The sequence below is a fragment of the Mustela nigripes genome, chromosome 4 (genome assembly GCF_022355385.1).
Source record: "Mustela nigripes isolate SB6536 chromosome 4, MUSNIG.SB6536, whole genome shotgun sequence".
NCBI classification, from domain to species: Eukaryota; Metazoa; Chordata; class Mammalia; order Carnivora; family Mustelidae; genus Mustela; species Mustela nigripes.
Window position 1 is genome coordinate 108926309 of NC_081560.1, and position 24122 is coordinate 108950430.

The 24122-nt window shown below is 40.2% G+C and overlaps 1 protein-coding gene across 2 annotated transcripts in view; it reads right to left on the reverse strand.

The window, feature by feature from the left end:
• The window catches only part of TBCE (tubulin folding cofactor E), a 76364-nt gene that overhangs the window by 41070 nt on the left and 11172 nt on the right, over positions 1 to 24122 (reverse strand). For both annotated transcript variants that reach the window (XM_059397280.1, XM_059397279.1), the window contains exon 2: positions 17632 to 17762. In XM_059397280.1, the coding sequence (XP_059253263.1) occupies positions 17632 to 17731 (100 nt within the window). In that variant the 5' untranslated portion in view covers positions 17732 to 17762. The remainder of the gene's footprint in view (positions 1 to 17631; positions 17763 to 24122) is intronic.

A 24122-nucleotide genomic window follows, 5' to 3' on the forward strand; every position in this document is an offset into this window, starting at 1 on the left:
AGAGATGCTCAGTCATTAAGCATCTCTTTTTGGCTCAGGTCATGATCCCAGGGTCTTGGGATCGAGCCCTATATCAGGATCCCTGCTTGGCGGGAAGCCTGCTTCTTCCTCTCCCTCTCCCCCTGCTTGTGTTCCCTCTCTCACTATAGCTCTCTCTGTCAAATAAATAAATAAAATCTACCCCAAAAAAATGGTTTAAGAGAGAAAAAACAAAAGGTTAAGATGGTTAATTTTATGTTATGTAAATTTTACCACAAATATGTTAACATTTTTAAAAATAGTTAGGGGGAAGGAAGAGATGAACAGGTGGGGCACAGAATTCTTAAGGCAGTGAACCTACTCTGTATGATAATGTCATCATAAATTTCCCCAAAGCAACAGAATATACAACACCAAGAGTGAACTTCAATGGACTTTCAGTGATAATGATGTATCATCAATACAGGTTGATCGATTTCAACAAATATACACTCTGGTGGGGGACATTTGTAATGAGGGGGCCTAGACATGTGTGCGGGGCAGGAGGAAATCACTCTACCTGCTCTTCAGTTTTGCTGTGAATTTAAAACTACTCTAAAAAATAAAGCCTATTCAAAAAAAGATTAAAATAGTAAATCTTGTTGTATTTTATAATTTAAAATGTTTAATAAAAAAGGTCAAAATGGCAAATTTTATGCTTTATATGCATGTAACCACAATTTTAAAAATTTTAAAAACAAAGATAATTTCAGCAAAGAAAAATTAATAGGGGTGATCTTCAAGGATAAAGAAAGTTATCCCAGGGTGCCTGGTGGCTCAGTGGGTTAAGCCGCTGCCTTCGGCTCAGGTCATGATCTCAGGGTCCTGGGATCGAGTACCGCATCGGGCTCTCTGCTCAGCAGGGAGCCTGCTTTCCTTCCTCTCTCTCTGCCTGCCTCTCTGCCTACTTGTGATCTCTCTCTGTCAAATAAATAAATAAAATCTTTAAAAAAAAAAAAAGAAAGTTATCCCAGATGAAAACCTGAGGATACAGAAAGGCAAGAAAAGGGTAAATATATAGATACATCTAAATTAATAAAAATGATATAAACTATTATCAGTTCTTGGTGCTTTATATGCACAAAGATTAAAATACCCAACATATGAGTTAGGAATTGGGTAAGCAGAATTAGTATTCAAGTATTCTAAGGTGTTTGTAGGAGTCCAGGAAGAAGTAAAATTACTAATTGAACTTTTGCAGGTCAAAGATGCAGGTTATTATCTCCCTGATAGTTACTTAATAAAAAAATGTATGATTGGGGCACCTGGGTGGCTCAGTGGGTTAAGTCTCTGCCTTTGGCTCAGGTCATGATTTCAGGGTCCAGGGATGTAGCCCCGCATCAGGCTCTCTGCTCAGCAGGGAGCCTGTTTCCCCCTCCCCCTCTGCCTGCCTCTCTGCCTACTTGTGATCCTTTCTCTCTGTCAAATAAATAAATAAAAACTTATTTTTAAAAAAGTATGATTAATAGAGAGGAAAGATAAAGTTTAAAAAATAATCCAAAAGGAGAGGAGAGGGGAGACAAAAAAAAAAAAAAAAAAAAACTCAGCCAAGACAAACAGAAAGCAAACAGTAAGATGGCAGATACAAACCCAAATTATCAAGAAATAAGTAAAATAAGGACTAAACATTCTGATTAAGAGGGTCCACAGAAACCATCACTGAGATTTATACAGGGATCAAACAGAATCTGTAGATTGCTTTGGGTAGTACGGACACTTTAGTAACAGTAACTCTTCCGATCCATGGAGGGATGTCTTCCCATTTATTTGTGTTTCATCTCTTTCAGCAACATTTTATAATTTTCCTTGTATATGCCTTTCACCTTCTTGGTTAATTCCCAAGTGGTTCATTCTTTTTGATGCCGTACATGTAGACAATGGAGTATTACTCAGCCTTTACAAGGAAGTTCTGACACATGCTGCAGCATGGATAAACCTCAAGGACATTATGCTCGGTGAGATTCGATACTCCTAAAAAAAAAAAAGAAAAACAAATTCCACAGCGGCCTGTGGGTGGCTCAGTTGGTTAAGGGTCCCACACTTGATCTCAGGTCGGGTCCTGATCTCAGGGTTGTGATATCAAGTCCCGCACTGGTCTCCACAGTCAGCGCAAAGCCTGCTTGAGATTCTTTTCCTCTCCTTCCACCTCTGCTCCAACTCCCTGCTCACACTCCCTGCTCACATGCCCATACTGTAAATTAAAAAACGGAATCTTAGGGGGAAAAAAAAAAAGGCAAATACCACAGTCAAATTCCCAAGAGAGAGAAAGCAGAATAGTGGATGCTAGGGACTGGCGAGACAGAAGCATGAGAAACTACTGTTTAACGAAATTTCAGTTTGGGAAGACGAAAAAATGTTCTGGGGGTGGACAGTGGTGATGGCTACAAAACAATGTGATGAACCCAATGCCATGGACCGCACATGTAACCAATGTAACAAATGTGGATCTTTACATTCTGTGCATTTCACTGCAATGAAAATATATAAAAGACTGAAATCACAGAGTAGTGGCTCTGTACACAGTGGAATTCAGTCAATAAAGTTTTATTAGAAAATACTCATATGTGTAGAAATTAAGCCATATCATTCTAAATTACCTTGCTTCAAAAGAGAAAGTACAGGGGGACCTGGGTGGCAAAGTTGGTTGAGTGTCCGATCTTGATTTCCACTCAGGTCATAATCTCAGGGTCCTGAGATCAAGCCCCACATCGGGCACCTACACTCAGCAGGGAGTCTGCTGGGGATTCTCTCTCCCTCTCCTTCTGGCCCTCTGCACCTCCCCACATAGGTGTGCTCTCTTTCACTCTAATAAATACATAAATCCTGGGGCGGGGAGCGGAGCACGGGGTGCCTGGGTGGCTCAGATGGTCGGGCATCTGACTTTGGCTTGGGTCCTGGGATAAAGCCCCACAACGGGTTCCCAGCTCAGTGGGGAATCTGCTTCTTCCTCTCCCTCTGCTTTTCCTCCTGCTTGTGCTCTTTCTCTCTCTCTTGAATAAAATATTTTAAAAAATAAAATTTTAATTAAAAAAAAGCACAAAGTAAATTAGAAAATATTTTGAACAGAATGATGATAAAAATACCACATATCAAAATTTGGGAAATGTAGCCACAAGCTGCATTTGGAGAGAAAGTTATAGGCTTAAATGTAGAGGTTAGATGGAAGACAGAAAATAAGCATCTGTCTCAAAATGTTAAGGGGAGAAAAACACCCTTAATTAATCAATTAATTAATTAAACACCCTAAATTAATAAATTAATAGCCTACAGAAAGCAGAAGTAAATAATAAAGAGGAAAAATGAATAGGATAGAAAAATAAAACCATTTCTCGCTGTAAAACAGCTCAAAGCTTTCCAACAGGGATACATGTGAAAACCAGCAGCCATTATATAAAGGCTAACTCCTGGAATAAAAGTGAGTGCAGGTGATAAGGAAGCACAGTTAAGAAGACCGTTCGAGGGGCACCTGGGTGGCTCAGTGGGTTAAAGCCTCTGCCTTCGACTCAGGTCATGATCTCAGGGTTCTGGGATCGAGCCCCACATAGGGCTCTCTGCTCAGTGGGGACCCTGATTCCCCCTTTCTCTCTTCCTGCCTCTCTGCCTACTTGTGATCTCAGTGTGTCAAATAAATAAATTAAATATTTAAAAAGAAAAAAAGACCATTCAGGGGCGCCTGGGTGGCTCAGGGAGTTAAGCCTCTGCTTTCAGCTTAGGACATGATCTCGGGGTCCTGGGATGGAGCCCTGCATCGGGCTCTCCACTCAGCGGGGAGTCTGCTTCCTCCTCTCTCTCTGCCCACCTCTCTGCCTACTTGTGATATCTGTCTGTCAAATAAATAAATAAACTCTTTAAAAAAAAAAAAAAAAAAGGAAGACGGAAGAAGACCGTTCATACGGTTGGGGGTGGTGTGTGGGAAAAACATGCATGGTAATAGGAAAGAAACTGTGAAGGGAAAATAGGAGAGGCCAAAGCCTAGTAGAGCTCAGGACCTGTTTAGGGAGCCTTAAAAAGTCCCACACAGGTAGAACCAGGGGTGTAGCCCAGGGTCAGGGCAGGAGCCAATGGCAGGAAAAAAAGACTAGCAGGGCCGCAAAGAGGCTGAACCCTAACATAAAACTCTCCAATGACACAGTAAAGAGCTTGAACTTTATCCTGCATCTCCTGAGAACCCTTGTTAAGCAGCATGGAGACACAGGATCTCAATCTTGAAAGATAAGAAATTGAAGCTCAGAGGAAGTATGTCAGTTACTCAAGGGAAAACTTTCTTCCTGCAGTCTCACAGCACTCTGGTATCAGATGTGTGGTGTTTCCACTCCAAGCAATTCTCTAATTCTTGGCAGACACAATCTGGATGTCCTACAATATACCTCAAAGCTGATACTAACTGGCCAGATTAGTGTAGACCCCAAAGATTAAGGGCTCAGTCCCACAAGAATGTGACAGCTTGGGACTTGTGACTGGCATCTCTAACTTCTCAGCTACCAGCTATAAATCAGGGGTTTCCATAGCCCATACTTTTTTTTTAATAAACATATATTTTTATCCCCAGGGGTACAGGTCTGTGAATCACCAGGTTTACACACTTCACAGCACTCACCAAAGCACATACCCTCCCCAATGTCCATAATCCCACCCCCTTCTCCCAACCTCCCTCCCCCCAGCAACCCTCAGTTTGTTTTGTGAGAGTCACTTATGGTTTGTCTCCCTCCCAATTCCATCTTGTTTCCTGTACTTTTGATCATTTGCTAGAACTGCTTCACAGAAATCAAGAAAACCCTCACATTTACAGTACGTTATAAAAGATAATACAAAGAACAGATGAACATCTACAAGGAGGGTCTTGTATCCAGAAGGGTCTTGAGCACAGGTGACTGCACCACAGTTTGAGGTGTACCTGTCAGTGTGTGCATATGTTCACCAACCCAGAAGGCCTCCAAACCCCACAGTTTGGGGATTTTCATGGAGACCTCCTCATGTAGGCCTCTCTTCCCTCCCCAGAGGATGGGGGTGAGTCAAAGTTCCAAACTCCTAATTAAGGTGCTGGTGACCAGCCCCCATCCTGAAGCTACCTAGGGCAACCCAGCCACCGGTCGTCATTAGCAAAGAAAAAGACACTTATCACTTTGGAGATTCCGAGGGCCTTCTTTTAGAAGTTCTTGGTGGGGAACGGGGATTGAAGAACAAATATTAGAGCATGTGAAAATCAGTAGTGGGAAATTTCACCAAAATGTAGTCGGAAGGATTCACGGAGGGAGCTCTCCACCCCTACCATCATTGGTGGTCAACTGCAGACCCAAAAGGAAGAGACAAACTTGGCTTTACCTGGACTTGACCTCGCACCCAGATACTACTCCATTATTCCGGCTAAAAGCAGAGATGCTCAGCCAATGAAAAGCCACCTCATGCCGACATGAGCCAACAGCTCAGCCAGTGAAAAGCTACCACACCATGACCTCTACTTTACTCCAGTGGACTTTTAGTTTATAACAGACATCCCAACCTACCCCTTTCCTCCTTAAAAAGCATGCTTCTCCTTTATTCCCTCTGACCTTCCTACAGGTTTTACCACAGTTTATTTATCCTGGATTGCAATTTTCTTTTATTCCTAAAAAAAAAGCCCCCCCCTTTTTTTTTTCTTAAAGATTTACTTATTTGACAGAGAGGGAGCAAGTCCAAGGAGGGGGAACAGCAGGGAGAGGGAGAAGCAGACTCCCGATGAGCAGGGAGCTGGAGGAGGGGCTCCATCCAAGGACCCCTGGATCATGCCCTGAGCCGAAGGAAGAAACTTAATGGACTGAGCCCCCAGGTGCTCCTTTTATTAATTTTTAAAGATTTTATTTATTTGAGAGAGGGAGAGAATGCAAGGGGGTGGAGAGGTTAGTAGGAGAGGGAGAAGCAGACTTTCCGCTGAGCAGGGAGCCCCACGTGGGACTTGATCCCAAGACCCCAGATTCACGACATAAGCCAAAGGCAAATGCTTAACCAAATGAACCACCGAGGCTCCCCAGCAGCTTTTATTTTCAAGATTAACAAATGTTCCTAGTTCCCCTAACACACAGGAAGTTTCGTGGGTTTGGGGAGCTTTGTGTCAGAGACCAGGTATATTTTTCTTATTATGTCACACTTGCCAAAATAACATAGTGAAAAAGGACCAAACTCTGTACTAATACACACACACACACTCACACACACTCACACACACACACACACACACACACACACACACACTCCTTTTGTATCTTAATCCACTTTGTTAAACAAAGGCCTTAAACACAAGTAATGTTATTCATCATAAAAGCCCTCACCCAAATGAACTGCCTTAGCGGACATCACCAAGAAGGCCATTTGCACTGCAAGGAACAAGTCGCTACTCAGACTCACACAGGTGGGAAGAGCAAGGCCAGCATGCACTTGGGATCAGCTGTAACTCTGGCGAAGCATCGCTCCCGTCTGGCAAGCTCTCGCCCTGTCCGCTAAAGACAGCAGAGCAAGTCCGGAAACCAGCAGAGATGAGAAAGCGGACCAAAGTGGAGGTTGGTAGGACCTCATCGGTCATTTCCCAACGCTGGAAGACCCAGGCTTCTGCCTCCTACACGCCAGGGGTGCTAAGGTCCTGATTACCTTCCATCTACCAAGTTCAAATGTGCAAAAGACTGAAGCAGACACGAGAATATAGGTTTATTAATTTCCAATGATAAATATAATTTTTATATTTATACATCAATACCCTGACAGATGACAGTGACTACCATGCTCCAACAAAAATCAAGATTCTATGATGGTTTTCCTATAGAGGGAAATGAAGTGTTCTGAGAAAAAGAGTACTTTTCTCCTGATTCACAACAAGAACAGCAAACATTTAAAAAGCTCTTACATCCTGTCAAGCTTAGGTCTAAATGCTTTATATATATTTTAATTTATTGACTCCTCATAACAACCCTTCGAAGCAGAGGGCCATCCACTTCAGCACGATTGTGGGCTACAGAAAGACCACTAACTTTTAGGAGCAAGAATTCTTTCTCAGGAAGCAACCCCACATCTGTCCAAAGCTTCAAACAAGGACACACTTGAGTACCATTTTTTTTGCACCTATAAATACAGAAGAGATGACTAAGGGCCTAACATACTTAAAGTCACAAATTACCAAATGCCTATTACTCCTATAATAAGATCTGCTACCAGTTTGAAGCAGGGCTACATCCCAGTAAGAAATAAGCTGTAAAAATCATCCTGAAATAATTAAATTACCTACTTAAATGACACTACAGTTTTTTTTTAATTAATTAATTTATTTGACAGACAGAGATCACAAGTAGGCAGAGAGAGAGGAAGGGAAGCAGGCTCCCCGCTGAGCAGACAGCCCAGGACTCTGGACCCAGGGCCCTGGGATCATTACCTGAGCTGAAGGCAGAGGCTTCAACCCACTGAGCCACCCAGATGCCCCAACACTACAGTTTTCATCTGAATATTATCACGTGTCTTTCAAAAGCAACAACTTTGGATTTTTTTTTTTTTTTAGATTTATTTGACAGAGATCACAAGTAGGCAGAGAGGCAGGCAGAGAGAGAGAGAGGAGGAAGCAGACTCCTGGCTGAGCGGGGAGCCCAATGTGGGGCTCGATCCCAGGACCCTGGAACCATGACCCAAGTCGAAGGCAGAGACTTTAACCCACTGAGCCACCCAGGCACCCCAACAACTGCCAAGCAGATAGCTTCTAAACAAAGTCCATAGCCTCCCTTCCTCCCCACCGAGATGCCAGCAGCACGCAGATTGGTTTTAACATAATGTTTAAATGTTCTTCTAGACAACAAAGTGTAACTTTAGCCATTTCTTCCATCAACTCCCAGAATATGAAAACCTATCCTGTCATCACCACATTTAAACACACATATGCCTTTCTATTTGCTCTGGTAGGAGGGCAAAAGCAGGATTCATTTGAAAATGTCTCAGAGAAGAACACTGTTATACATACTTTATGTAGAGATTTGCTACCAAATAATTCGTGTTGATTCTGATTCTCAAAGTAGTATTTGTTCAATAAAAGCTGTGAGAAAATAAAACCCATTAAAAACCTTGGAATAACAACAGCATCAAAACAACACTAATAAAGTACAATCAATAAGTGTTATTTGGGGGCACCTGGGTGGGTGGCTCAGTCAGTTAAGTGTCTGCCTTTGGCTCAGGTCCTGATCACAGGGTCCTGGGATCAAGTCCCACATTGGGCTCTGCTCAGCGGGGTGCCTGCCTCTCCCTCTCCCTCTGCCTATGGCTCCCTCTGAGTCAAATGAATAAATAAAATCCTTTAAAAATAAATTTAAAAATTAAGAAATATGTTATTTAAACAAAAATACCTTAGGAGCATCTGGCTAGCTCAGTCAGAAGAGCATATGGCTCTTGATCTTGGGGTCTGGAGTTCAGGCCCCATGTTGGGCACAGAGATTACTTAAAAAAAAAAAAAAAAAAAGCCTAGGGCAATTAACTCAACTCAATGTAAAAAACATAAAGTAGGTAAATAAATGCTACAAAAGCCTTAAAATGTTAAATAAACAACTTTCCTCTTAGGAAAAAAAAAGTAGAACAGTAAAGACTAGATACAAATTTTCTTTATATGAGGGAATAAGAAACTCATATCTAAAATTAATCAAAAAGGGGCACTGGGTGTTTCAGTCACTTAAGTGGCCAAGTCCTGGTTTCAGCTCAGGTTATGATCTCAGGGTCCTGAAACTGAGCACCCCTTGGCTCCTCGCTGAGCATGGAGCCTACTGGAGATTCTCTCTCTCTCCCTCTGCAGTTAACCTACCCCACGCACGCATGTGCCTTGTCTCCCTCTAAAAAATAAGGGAAGCCTGGATGGCTCAGTGGCTTAAGCAGCTGCTTTCTGCTCAGGTCATGATCCCAGGGTCCTGGGATCAAGTCCCACATTGGCCTCCTTACTTGGCAGGGAGCCTGCTTCTCTCTCTCCCTCTGCCACTCTGCCTGCTTGTGCTCTCTCTGTCAAATAAATAAAATCTTTTTAAAAAAATAAAAATTAAAAATAAACTAAAAAACTTTAAAAATAAAACTAATTGAGAGAAAAGAGCTAGTGCATAATTTTGATGGTACAGATGAAAACACCTAAAATTTTGCTGAAATGAGTCAGAGAAAGACAAATACCATGATTTCACTTACATGTGGAATCTAAAAAACACCACAAACCAAGCAGAAACCAACCTACAAATAGAGAACTGATGGTTGCCAGAGGGGAGGGAATGAAGGGTAGATGGGAAAAATGGCTGAAGGGGAGTGGAAGGTATAGGCTTCCAGCTATGGAATGAGTAAATCGTGGGGGTGGAAAGGTCCAAGGTAGGGAATAGAGTCAGTGGTACTGTAACAGCACTTTATGGTAACAGATGATAGCTACACTGTAGAGTTGTCCAATCTAACTATAGAGTTGTCCAATCACTACATTGTACACCTGTGTCAACTTTACCTAAAAAAACAAACAAACAAACAAACAAAGACCTATTTTTTTTTCTTTAAGAGTTTATTTAGCGGCACATAGTTGGCTCAGTTGGTTAAGCATCTGCCTTCAGCTCAAATCATGAACCCAGGTCCTGGGATTGAGCCTTGCATCAGGCTCCTGGCTCAGTGGGAAGCCTGCCCCTTCCCCTGCTTGTGCACATGTTCTGTCAAATAATATAAAATCTTAAAAAAAAAAAAAAAAAGATTTTATTTGAGAGAGAAGGGGGGAAGTGCAAGCAGGGGGAGAAGGAGTGGGAGAACCAGCCTCCCCATTGAGCAGGGAGCCCGACATGGGACTCGATCCCAGGACCCTGGGATCATGACCTGAGCTGAAGGCAGACACTTAACAGACTGAGCCACCCAGGTGCCCCTATGATCACCCCCTTTTAAAGAACGGACACACTTCACCTTAGGACTAATCTTCAAAGACTATAAACCAAGAGGTTAATTAGGACAGAGTTTTTCAATAATCTTGTTTATTCAGTGGCTTACAGAAACTCTATTTACCATAAAAGAATTCTATACACCAGTAACACGATACGAATCAGAATTTGAGTTTAAAATGTATTTTATAAGAAAATGCTTTTACTTTTTAGAGATGCATGGTGAAGTATTCAGACATGAAATGCCACTATGCATATCACTTTATTTAAAATGCTTAGGCAGGGCGCCTGGGTGGTTCAGTTGGTTAAGCATCTGCCTTCAGTTTAGGTCATGATCCCAGAGTCCTGGGATTGAGCCCACCCCACCCCCACCCCCGGATTGGGTTTCCTGCTTAGTGCTCTTCCCTGTCCCTCTGCCACTCCCCCTGCTTATGCTCTTTCATGCTCTCTTCTCTGTTAAATGTATAAATAAAGTCTTTAAAAAATAAAATGCTTAGGCAAAAAACAATTTTATTGAATGAAGCAAATAAGGCAAAGTGTTAGCAATGTTAAACAGACATAACAAGTATATATCGGTGTTCCTTATACTATTCCAAATGCTACCTGACACTTAAAAAAAAAAAAAAAACATAGAAAGCAGAACCTTGGAGAAATGGCTGATTGTGGGGCAAAAAACGTGTTAGATAAACCCTTCACATATGATAGCTTCCTTATCAAATCTTAGTAAGGAAACTATCAAAAACCACTGGGTCACATCAAAAGTACTCAGGAGGCAATCTGAAGGGGGTCCTTCTGGCCGAATCTGGGACAGTCTGAGCATCAATAAGGATATCAGAAATGGACTAAAACAGATAAAATGTGTTTGAACCCATGACTTTATAAAGATTTTTTTTTAATTCATTGGTTTTCTAAGTCAACCAATTCATTTTTATGAAGACAAATAAAAGGAAAAAATCCAACATTTATCCTGCCTTTCAATCACCCAGTTACTTGGAAAGAAACTAATTAACATAGGGAAATTTTCCACAATATACGCAGTCCATCAGAAGAACAATAGAAGAAAATTATTAGAATTTCACCATTTGACCACCCCAAATAACGGACATAAACCATGTTCATCTAGAGCTGCTTACATCACAAAAAGAGATACAAACAGACATTGTGCGCCTCCTGACTGAAGAATGCATTACCTACAGAGTATTTGTACCAAAAAAAGAGATTATCAAACCTGAATCTGATAAACCCTATATACAATTACCAATGTACAGGAAACGTAGAGACAGAAATACATGTTAATGACATCATATGGAGGTAATCAGACGAATCCAGAACATGAGAAGTTTTAGAGGACAAAACACAATTTTTTCCAACAAATTGCAAGGAAGAAAAAAAGGAACGTAGAAGATCATTCTAGGAAATCCTATATCCAACTTATAGGAGTGCCAGAAAGAGAAAACAGGTAAAATGGAAGGGTAAACATTATCAAATATAATCTTAGAAGAAAATATTTCATAACTGAAAAGGTACATGTGACCTTAATTAAATAGGCTTAACCAAGAAAACACCTACAACCAATCAGTGAAGAAACACCCACAGCTGGACACTTTGGTTTTTCATCATAAGCCCTTAAGCACTATATTTTATCATGCTCATGTATTATTTTAATAGGTACTTAAAAAAAACAAAGGAAACACAGCAACGAGGCTTCAAGAATGGCCCAGAAGATTAATTAGCAGTATTACTAAATGAAACTATAAGAAAATCTTGTTATATTTAAAAACAACATCCTCGGGCACCTGGGTGGCTCAGTGGGTTAAGCCACTGCCTTCGGCTCAGGTCATGATCTCAGGGTCCTGGAATCGAGCCCCGCATCGGGCTCTCTGCTCAGCAGGGAGCCTGCTTCCCTCTCTCTCTCTCTGCCTGCCTCTCAGTGTACTTGTGATTTCTCTCTGTCAAATAAATAAATAAAATCTTTAAAAAAAAATTAAAACAACATCCTCCAAGACCTTAAAAAAAAAAAAATCTGCTTCTTTTGTCATGGAAAATTATACTAATCCTCTAAAACACAAGAAAAAAATGAATCTGATTGAATTCTTGTGATGAGCCTCAGAGATGTGCATGATAGAGTCAGACCCTTGGCAAGTTCCAGGTTAGAAGCTGGAATCTGTGGGGCTGGAAATTGGTAAGAAGATGTGAAGAATGGAGAAAAATACTAAAAAAGATCAAGGGCAGACTTCTGACTTTGCTGAGTCAGCTGTTCCCTGATGAACTTGGATTGCCAGTATTTGCTTCAATAGGTGTCAACGCATTTCAACCACTATTTAAGATCAATAAACTGAGTGCAGAATACAAAATACCTCCATAAGAACTTAGAAGCAATATGTTTCAACTATTTTTTTTAAAGATTTTATTTATTTGACAGAGAGAGATCACAAGTAGGCAGAGAGGCAGGCAGAGAGAGAGAGAGGAGGAAGCAGGATCCCTCCTGAGCAGAGAGCCCGATGTGGGGCTCAATCCCAGGACACTGGGATCATGACCTGAGCCAAAGGCAGAGGCTTTAGCCCACTGAGCCACCCAGGCACCCCTCGACTATTTTATTTTAAATTAACTTGTTACTACAGGATAAATGGAACCCAAGATACTATAGGGCCATTTAATTTAGTCACTCTATACAGGTTGACAATAATACCAGATTTCAGTTACCATAAAATGTATTACAAAACAATAAGGGCAAAGAACCATGAAGATAATCACTGGAGAGAAAATAAAAATACAATGTATATATTGATTGATCTACAGCAACTCCAAGTATATGAATATGAGAATATTGAGTAACAAATATCTGATTTTTAAGCATACAGATGTATATTAATAAAAGATCTACTGGTAGTATTTCATTAATTAAATCAGTTAATCACTTAAATCACATGAAACAAATTTAGAAAAAGTGCTTCCTCACTCCCACATTCATGAAACAATTCTAAACAGACTCTCCAAACACAGTTATAACATTAGTGTCTGACTATCATCCCCCCCACACACAAATTTATTATCCTACAGTTCTGGAGGTCAGAGCCTGAGGACAGTCTCATTGGTCTAAAATCAAGGCACTGCAGGGACGCCTGGGTGGCTCAGTTACTTAAGTGTCTGTCACGACCTTGGAGTCTCCGGTCAAGCCCCGCATCGGGTTCCTGCTCAGAGGGAAGTCTGCTTCTCCCCTCTGCCCCTCACCCCACTCTCATGCTCTCTCTCTCTCTCTCTCAATAATAAAATCTTTAAAAAATAAAATAAAATCAAGGGGTTGCAAAGCTGTGTTCCCTTCTGGAGGCGAGAGAGGAAAACTCATTGCCTTGCCTTCCCCAGCTGGTAGGGGCTGCACACACTCTTCGGCTTCACGACCCGATTCCATCTTCAACGCCCACAGTGGCCAGTCAAAACTTTCTCACGTCGCTGCTCTCCTGCACTGTCCTCTTCTACCTCTGCTTCGGGACAGATCCTTCAGATCACACTGAACCCACCTGGATAATCTCCCTATCTTAAAGTCAGCTGATTAGCAAGCTTAATTCCACCTGCAACCCTAATTCTCCTTTGCCATGTAACCAAACACAATGCTCCCAGCTCCTAGGGACATCTTTGTTGGAAGGGGAGGGGTACTTTTTTACCCATCACAGCATATCCTCTTTATTTAAACACTTTTTTAAAAACTGCATATGGGGGCACCTGGATGGCTCAGTCAGTTAAGCATTGACTCTTGGTTTCTGCTCAGGTCATGATCTCAGGGTCGTGGGATCAATCAAGCCCAAGTCCAGCTCCGTGCTCAGAGCAGTCTGTTTGAGACTTTCTCTTCCTCTCCCTTTGCCCCTCCCACCCCACACTCATTCACATGCTCTAAAATAAATCTTTAAAAAAATAAAAATTAAAAAATTTAAAAGCCTGCATGTGATGCTATCTCGGGATATCTCGATTTCCAACCCAAGCCATTTGTAAAACATTAGAACTGCCCTATTTCTTTCTTAAGTAAATTTCATCTACCACAATAGCTAACACTATATGCACCAGGAACTGGTCTAAGCGCTTTAAACACCTTCATTTATTTAATTATCACAACAACCCTAAAATTTACACCCAGTAAAGCAGCTCCAGGAGTAATTACTGAATCTGTGTTCAATTTCACTGCATCTTTGTACCAATTCCACCTGTTGACTTCTGAAAAAAACTCAAAAGTCACACCAGTTGAGGTAAAGTCCTACAGAATGCCCCCAAACGATGAGATAATTAATAGAGTGAATACACAGTAGCTCCTTCTTCACAGAATTAAAATTTGAGGGGGGAAAATTCGCCTGATCATACATACATGAAGGAATTGTCAAACTCACAAGCAATTTAATAAATGAAAATAATATGTACCACTTCATAGTCACTAAATTACCATGAAATAGCTTCCATTTGCATTACTGGATCTGTGATGGGCCACTCCAACCTGCCTTTAGAAATTGAGACTTATTCCCACCAGCTGCTGGGCAAACCAGCCTCTGGCAACTAGCCCTCAACTATGAACCCACTTTCAAGAACTGTTTCCACTGGAGAAAGTGCCTGGCACACCCGCTTCCACAAAACCCAGTGACAGATCATCACAGGTGTAAGTGCCCCGCCCCTCATCTCAGCTAGGAAAATCTCTGAAGGGCCACCCTACCTTCAGAGTTCCCACAGGGTCAGGTGGAATTTATGTTCAGACTGTATCACAGGGGCACCTGGCTGGCTCAGTCAGTGGAACAGGCAATATTTTTTTTTTTTTTTTGTAGTTCAAGTTAGTTAACACAGAGTGTATTATTTGTTGCAGGGGCAGGATTTAGTGATTCATCAGAATTGCATTGCACAGAACACCCATTACATCAACTGCGCTCCTTAATGCCCATCACTCAATTACCCTATCCTCCCCACCTCCCCTCCAGCAACCCTCGGTTTTTTCCCTATAGTTGATCCTTTTATGGTTTGCCTCCCTCTCTGTTATTTTATTTTTCCCTCCCTTCCCCTATGTTCATTTGTTTTACTTCTTAAATGCCACATGAGTGAAGTCATACGGTATTCATCTTTCTCTGACTTATTTTGCGTAGCATAATGCACTCTAGTTCCATCCACATCACTGCCAATGGCAAGCTTTCATTCCTTTAGATGACCGAGTAATATCTCATCATGTGTGCATAACACACACACACACACACATCTTCTTTCCTGCATCAATGGAAATCTGGGCTCTTTCCATAGTTGGGCTATTGTGGACACTGCAACTATAAATATTAGGGTGCACATGCCCCCTTCAAACAACTATGTTTGTATCCTTTGGATAATTACCTAGTAGTGCAATTGCTGTGTCATAGGGTAGTTCTATTTTTAACATTTTGAGCAACCTCAGTATGAGCATGTAACTTTTTTTTTAAGATGTTATGTATTTATTTGCCAGAGAGAGGGAGAGAGCACAAGCAGGGAGAGCAGTAGGCAGAGGGAGAAGCAGACTCCCACTGAGCAAGGAGCCAGATATGGGACTTGATCCCAGGATCATGACCAGAGCTGAAAGCAGATGCTTAACTATTGACTGAGCCACCAAGGCATCCCACAAACACACAACTCCTGATCTCAGGGTTGTGAGTTCGAGCCCCACGTTGGGTGTAGAAATTACTTAAAAATAAAGTCTTAAAAAAAAAAAAGTGGGGGACGCCTGGGTGGCTCAGTTGGTTAAGCGGATGCCTTTGGCTCAGGTCATGATCCCAGCGTCCTGGGATCGAGTCCCACATCAGGCTCCTTGCTCAGCAGGGAGCCTGCTTCTCTCTCTGTCTCTGCCTGCCACTCTGTCTGCATGTGCTTGTTCTCACTTGCTCTCTCTCTCTGACAAATAAATAAATTTAAAAAAAAAAAAAAGTGGGACACCTGGGTGGCTCAATGGGTTGGGCCTCTGCCTTCAGCTCAGGTCATGATCTCAGGGTCCTGGGATCAAGCCCCGCATTGGGCTCTCTGCTCAGCAGGGAGCCTGCTTCCCCCTCTCTCTGCCTGCCTACCTCTCTGCCTACTTGTGATCTGTCAAATAACTATATAAACTCTTTTTAAAAAAAAAAGCTTCTGCAGAGGAAAGAAAACTAAAAGGCAACCTATGGAATGGGAAAAGATATTCACAAATGACATATTTGATCAAGTGTTAGTATCCAAAATATGTGAAGAACTTCTACAACTCAACATACAAAAAAAAAAACCAATCCGATTAAAAAATGGGCAGAAGACTGGAATAGACATTTCTCCAAAGAAGAAATACCAATGGCCAAGAGACACATGAAAAGATGTTCAACATCACTCAGCATCAGTGAAATGCAAAACAAAACCACAATTAGATAACACCTCACACCTGTCCAAATGGCTAAAATAAAAAATTCAAGAAATAAGCACTGGTGAGGATGTGGAGAAAAAGGAACACCCGTGCACTGCTGGTGGAAATGCAAATTGGTGCAGCCACCGTGGAAAACAGTGTGGGGAGGGTTCCTCAAAATATTAAAAATGAAATTACCATATGGTCCAGTAATTCAACTACTGGGTATTGATCCAAAGAATATGAAAACACTAATTCGAAAAAATATATGCATCCCTATGTTTACTTCAACATTGTTTATAATAGCAAATTATGGAAGCAGCCCAAGTGTCCATCAAATGATGAATAATAAAGGATAGTGTATGTGTAGACACACACACACACACAATTGAATATTACTCAGTCATAAAAAAGAATGAAAGCTTGCCATCTGCAACAACATGGATGGGGCTAGAAAGTATAATGCTAACCAAAATAAGTCATTATTTCACTAGTATATGAAATGTAAGAAACAAAACACACTAGTAAAGGGGAACAAAACAAAAACAAAAAACCAAGAAACAGACTCTTAACTACGGAGAACAATCTGATGGTCATCAGAAGAGAGGTGGTGGGGGGTGATGGGTAAAATGGGTGAAGGAGATTAAGAACACACTTATCTTGACAAGCATTGAGTAATGTACAGAATTGCTGAATCACTATACTGTACACTTGAAACCAATATAACAATGTATGTTATCTGTACTGAAATTTAAAAAATAAAAATAATTAATTTTTAAAAGTGGGTTAAAGCCTCTGCCTTCGGCTCGGGTCATGATCCCAGGGTCCTGGGATGGAGCCCCGCATCAGGCTCTCTGCTCAGCAGGGAGCCTGCTTCCTCCTCTCTCTCTCTGCCTGCCTCTCTGCCTACTTGTGATCTCTGTCTGCCAAATAAATAAATAAAATCTTAAAAAAAAAAATAAAATAAATATGTACCAGATAATACGTGAAAAAAGGTATCACAAAATTGTATGCCTATCAATTTAAACTACTCTAAATATATATACACATGAATCAATGACAAAAGAAATTTCCAAAAATTCTTAGTTTTTGAGGTTAGGATATGAGAATTCAAAATTATTACTTGTTTAAAGTTTACTCAGAAGATATTTTAAGATTGAATTAATATAAAATGGCAACACTAAATAAATAGATAAGTCTAAAATTAAATAAAAACATAGATACCACAGGATACTGTTACTGAAACCAAACAATTTTATGTAGAAAGCATCTACAAATTCGTTGTTAATTTCTTCAAAACAGATGTTACAAACCACTAGAGAGAAGCCTGCAAAGAAAGAACTCTAAAATAAACAAATGCACACACAAACATACCTGCCACAGGAGGGACAATACCAGAAAAACGCACTGTTGCATGTTCTCCATTAACCTCAACTCGTTGACCAATGACATCTGATGTCAAAGTGTCATTCATTATAACGTAGCCAGAATCCAAAATATGAGATCTAGGAAGAATATTATAAAAAATTAACAAGAATTAATACAGATTTTAAAAGTCCTTTAAAAATATTTTTTAAATTTCATTGAGATAATTCTTTTTTTTTTTTAAGATTTATTTACTTATTTATTTGACAGAGAGATCACAAGTAGGCAGAGAGGAAGGCAGAGAGAGAGGAGGAAGCAGGCTCCCTTCTGAGCAGAGAGCCCGATGTGGGGCTTGATTCCAGGACCCTGAGACCATGACCTGAGCTGAAAGCAGAGGCTTAACCCACTGAGCCACCCAGGCACCCCTCATTGAGATAATTCTTAAGGTCAACACTCCTGACCAATTTGGTCTTCATATTTTGGTGAAAAGAAGGACTGACAGATATATGTGCCATATTCTCATAATTTGATTTTACTTTACTTTCTAACTGTATTTTGATAACACATTTTTCTAAGTTTTGTTTAACTCTAGTTAGCTCACATCACATAACCTGTCTATTCTGTCATTTACTGAAGAGGCTGGAAGGAGAGGAGAACAGAGACAGGGGGATAAAAGTGATAGAGAACAGGAAAAGAAAAAGGGCAACATGGGCATTTTTGTCTCTTCAGTAAGGGAGAAAAACCCAAATCCATAGATACATGAAGCAACACAGAGAATGAACAATAAATTAAAAAATTAAACTCTAGGGGCACCTGGCTGGCTCAGCTGGTGGAGCATGCAGCTCTAAAAATACAGAACCCTAAAATTAAAGAGAAAGAGAAAGTCTTAAAGGGAGACTGAATGAAAAGTATTCCCAATTTAGGGATAACTAGATCCAACTCCTACTTCACAGGAAAGCGGAAGACTGAAGAATCATATTAGATGACATTCCCAGGCTGTAGTCTGCGAAAATCCAGACAGGGGGATCCCTACTGTCACACAACTCCATTCCTTCAACAAATAAAACGCAAGGAGAAAAAGAAAGGCATGGAGATCCAGAGAATGAGTGGATTAAAAGAAACTTAAGAAATATGTCAACCAACTGCAATATATGGACTTTATGTGGATCCTAATTTTAAAAAACCGTAAATAATTTTAAAGTAAAAGAAATGAGGATACTGAAAATTTGAACTGACGAGATTTGATATTAAAGAATAGCTTTAAGATTCAGTGAAATCCTGGGGTGCCTGGGTGGCTCAGTGGGTTAAGCCTCTGCCTTTGGCTCAGGTCATGATCCCAGAATCCTGGGATTGAGCCCCATATCAGGCTCTGTGCTCGGCAGGGAGCATGTTTCCCCTCCCAACCCCCGCCTGCCTCTCTGCCTACTTGTGATCTCTGTCTGTAAATAAATAAATAAAATCTTAAAAAAAAAAAAAAAAAGATTCAATGAAATCCTTATCGAAATACCAATCTTGTTTTTCACAGAACTAGAACAAATAATCCTAAAATTTGTATAGAACCATGAAAGACCTCAAACACCCAAAACAATCTTAAGACAAGACTGGAGGTATCACAATTCCAGATTTCAAGTTATATTACAAAGCTATAGTAATCAAAGGTCCTGGCACAAAAATAGACACATATTCCAATAGAACAGAATAAGAGTCCAGAAATAAACCAACACTTACTATGGTCAATTAATCTATGACAAAAGAGACAAGAGTATACAGTGCAGAAAAGATAGTCTCTTCAACAAATGGTGTCGGGAAAATTGGAAAGCTACACACAAAAGAATGAAACTGGACCACTTTCTTATTATACCATACACAAAAATGAACTCAAACTACATAAGACCTAAACTGAGTCCTGAAACCACAAAACTCCTAGAAGAATACATAGGCAGTAATTTCTTAGACATTGACCCTAGCAACATTTTTCTAAATATGTCTCCTGAGGCAAGGGAAACAAACACAAAAATAAACTATTTGGGACTACATCAAAATAAAAATCTTCTGCACAGCAAAAGGAAAAAACAAATCAAAAGGCAACCTACTGAATAGGAAAAGATATTTGCAAATGACATATGCAATAAGGGGTTAATATCCAAAATACATAGAGAACTTATAAAACTCAACACCAAAAATACAAAAAATCCAATTAAAATGGGTAGAGGACTTGAATCAGTATTTTTCTGAAGAAGACATACAGATACACACAGATGGCCAACACATACATGAAAGGATGCTCACCATCACTTGTCATCAGGGAAATGCAAATCAAAACTACAAATGAGAGACCACCTGACACCTGTTAGAATGGTTAGCATCAAAGAGACAAGAAATAACAAGTGTCAGTAAGGATGCAGAGGGAGAGGAATCCTCGTGCACTGTTGGTGGGAATGTAAATTCGTGCAGCTACTATAGAAAACAGTATGGAGTGTCCTCAAAAATTTAAAAATAGAATTACCATATGACTCAGCAATTCCAGTGCTGGGTATTTACCCTAAGGATATGAAAACATGAGTAATTTGAAAAGATGTATGTAATGTGGGAAACAAAGGCAAAAGAAAAATTAAATTTCCTTACTACTTAACAACCCCTTGAAACAGGCAGAGTGACATACCTCTAGGGACTCAACTGCCCCAATGTTAATACTTTGCTAAGGGCAAAAGGCAATCTTAGCCTGACCCCCAGGATCCTGTAAGTCTACTTTAGCATATTAGAAATTCCTTTGGAAACTTCCTTTATCTGTACCCCCCAGGATACCTACTGGCTATCATCCTCCAAGCATATGATCTACCAATATACATTTGAAGGATCTCATGAACAAGGTTTTAGCAAACTGTAAAAAATGATCTTATCCTAACAACAGCTAGCCCCTCAAGGTCCTGAAAACCTTGGTTCCAAAATCCTTAGATTTACAATATCCCTAACCCCCTCCAAACCTGAAAGTATATAATCAGCTACTCCTCATGACCCCAGTGCCACTCTTTCTGCTCAAGGGTCCTGTCCCGTGCTTTAATAAAACCACGTTTTGCACCAAAAACACCTCAAGAATTCTTTCTTAGCCATTGGCTTCAAGCCCTAACATCTTTCCTACATCATATGCACCCTGTATTTATTGCAGCATTACTTCTAATAACCACAATGTAGAAGCAATCTACGTGTCCTCTGATAGATGAATGGATAAGGAAAAAAGGTGTGTACACACACACATACACACAAACAAATATTATTCAACCATAAAAAAGGATGGGATTATGCCATTTCGACAACAAAGATGGATCTAGAGGGTATTTAGCTAAGTGAAATAACTCAGACTGAAAAAGACCAATATCATATGATTTCACTCAGGTGGAATCTACAAAAAAACAAATGAATACACAAAAAGCAGAATCAAACCTTAAATACAGAGAACGGATGTTTGCCAGAGGTGAGGGGGATTGGGTGGGTGGGCAGAATGGGAGCTATAAGCTTCCAGTTATGCAATGAGTAAGTAACTGGAATAGGAGGCACAGTACAGGGAATATAGTCAATGATACTATAATAGACTTCTGTGGTGACAGATGGTAGCGGCACTTGTTGTGAACATAGCCTAATGTGTAAAGAAACTGAATCACTATGTTGTAAATCTGAAGCTAAAGTACCACTGTGTATCAACTATACTCAAAATAATTTTTAATAATAAAGATTCAAATGTAAAGAATTTAAATGGTTAAATTTAACTTTAACTATGCTAAAAAAAAAGTTTTCACTAGTTTTAAATGGCTTTTTCAATTTTCATTAACATGTACAATTTTCTTACAATTGAAATAGATAAGGGCACCTGGGTGGCTCAGTGGGTTAAGCCTCTGCCTTCAGCTCAGGTCATAATCCTGGGGTCCTGGGATCGAGCCCCGAATCGGGCGCTCTGCTTAGCGGGAAGCCTGCTTCTTCCCCTCTCTCTGCCTGCCTCTCTGCCCGCTTGTGATCTCTCTCTCTGTCAAATAAAAAAATAAAATCTAAAATAAATGAATGAATGAATGAAATAGATATGGGGGTGGCTCAGTCATTAAGCATCTGCCTTTGCCTCAAATCATGATCCGAGCATCCTGGGATCAGCCCCACCTTGGGCTCTCTGCTCAGGGGGAAGCCTGCTTCTCCCTCTCCCACTCCCCCTGCTTGTGTTCCCTGTCTCGCTGTGTTCCTCTGTTAAATAAATAAATAAAATCTCTTAAAAAAAAAAGATATAGATATGTAATCTGTTCTACTTCTTTAATAGCATAAACATTTTTCTATATAGCCACGGAGTCATATTAATCTCTTTAATGTTGACCTGTAGATACCAAAATTTAATCATTTCCCTGTTGATATATGCTTCCATTGTTTACTATCTCAAAGAAAACAACTAAAAACATCTTCACTTTTAAATTATTCTTGTCCTTTGAAGTATTTCCTTGGGAAAAATTCTTGAGACAGTTATTCAAAGTAAATAAATATATTTAAGATTCAAGAAAGCCATGCCCAAACCATCCAGCCAAAGGAAAAGTTAAATACTGACACTGAGACTAAGAGAAAATCTATTTGTTTACTTGTTTCTGTAAAGTCTTGTGAATTTCCATGAAGAATTTTCAAACCAGGTCTTCTCTATGCTATATTTGTACAACAATTTATTTTTCAAGTAATCTCTATACCCAGTGTGGGGCCTGAATTCACGACCCCCAAGATCAAGAGTTATATGCTGACCTAGGCACTCCTTGTGCAACTAATTTTGAAGTTGGACTTAACACATCATAACATTATGTGTAAATGTAAGACTTTACATTTATATATTCTTTTTTTTTTAAGATTTTATTTATTTGACAGAGAGAGATCACAAGTAGGCAGAGAGGCAGGCAGAGAGAGAGGAGGAAGAAGGCTCCCTGCTGAGCAGAGAGCCCGATGCGGGACTTGATCCCAGGACCCTGAGATCATGACTTGAGCCGAAGGCAGCAGCTTGACCCACTGAGCCACCCAGGCGCCCTACATTTATATATTCTAAACACAGAATAATCCAACATTATCTCTCCTAGTTCTGTCCTAATTTTTATAAGATCAAGGATAAAATATGTGTGTATGTAAATGTATATGACCCACGTATATATGACCTAACCAAAGAAAGAACTCCTACAAACTGTGGGTAAAATATTTTTTAGTTAGAAGCTCTCCTATTACCCAGTTCACAAGCAAGAATGTCATGAGCTTTGTGTATGTCATGAGCCCCCCCCGAAATTAAACCCCACCGTCAGTCCCAGAGTATACTGTCAGAGGGGTGGGGTGGGGGAAGGGGTTGCTTCACTTTTTAACTTACACACCTCTCAGTCGTATGAATATATTTGGAAGGAATAGCTGTTATTTGTTCTATTAACAATAATGAGGAGGGAGGAAAGGAAAGATGATGAAAAGCGAAAGGAAATAATGCACTGTTCTCTGCAAATTCCCCTGACTTGCCAGGGAATTACGATCCAAAAGACAGACAAAAAAAGGTAAATTTAGCCAAGACTCACTAAACTCTTCCTATCTCCTTGGGATTATTACTTTTCCAAATGTTCACAAGACATCTTTCCTAGAAATTCTAGTTCCCCTTGTTTGTTACTCTTTAAAGAGTATGAACAGGAATTTTTTGCAATCATTTTTGCCAGTTTTTCATAAAGTTCTAAATGTAATTTCTGGAATGCAGACTAATTCAAAGATGTATTCATCAGAGGGAGAGAGGGAGAGAGCACGTGCATACACACATGCACACACACTCATGAGTCGGGAAGCAGAGGGAGAGGGACAAGCAGACTCCCTGCTGAGCAGGGAGCCTGTTGAGGATGCAGGGCTCAATTCCAGGACCAGGATCATGACCTGAGGCAAGGACTTAACTGACTGAGCCACACAGCCATACAGCCATACAGTCTGGAGAATGCAGACTAATTGAAAATGGCTAAATGCCATCCTCTCTTTTTATCTTCAACATGTTTTCTAACCAGACTTTTTTTTTTGGACAAGACAGGAAATCATTCTCCATAGAAACAACAAAAGATAAGAAATTGAATCAATCTGCCACTTTTCTGTCCTCTCTTATGCTACATTAAATATATTTTTAAAAGACGAAGCAAAGCTGCCAAAATATTAACAATCATTAAATAAAAGCAACGAGTATCTGGGTGTTTCCTATGTTTCAAAATATTCAGGATTTAAAGTTAAAAGACATATACTACTACACCCAAGAAGTACACTTTCTTGTACTACTTTTTAGTCCAGATCAATCCCAAAAGCTTCTTTTCTTGTCTTCACATTTTTTCCACAAGTTGATTTCGAGGTTCAACTTTACTGATGTTTTTCTTTTTCTTTTTCTTTTTTTTTTTAAGATTTTACTTATTTATTTGACAGACAGAGATCACAACTAGGCAGAGAGGCAGGCAGAGAGAGAGGAGGAAACATACTCCCTGCCGAGC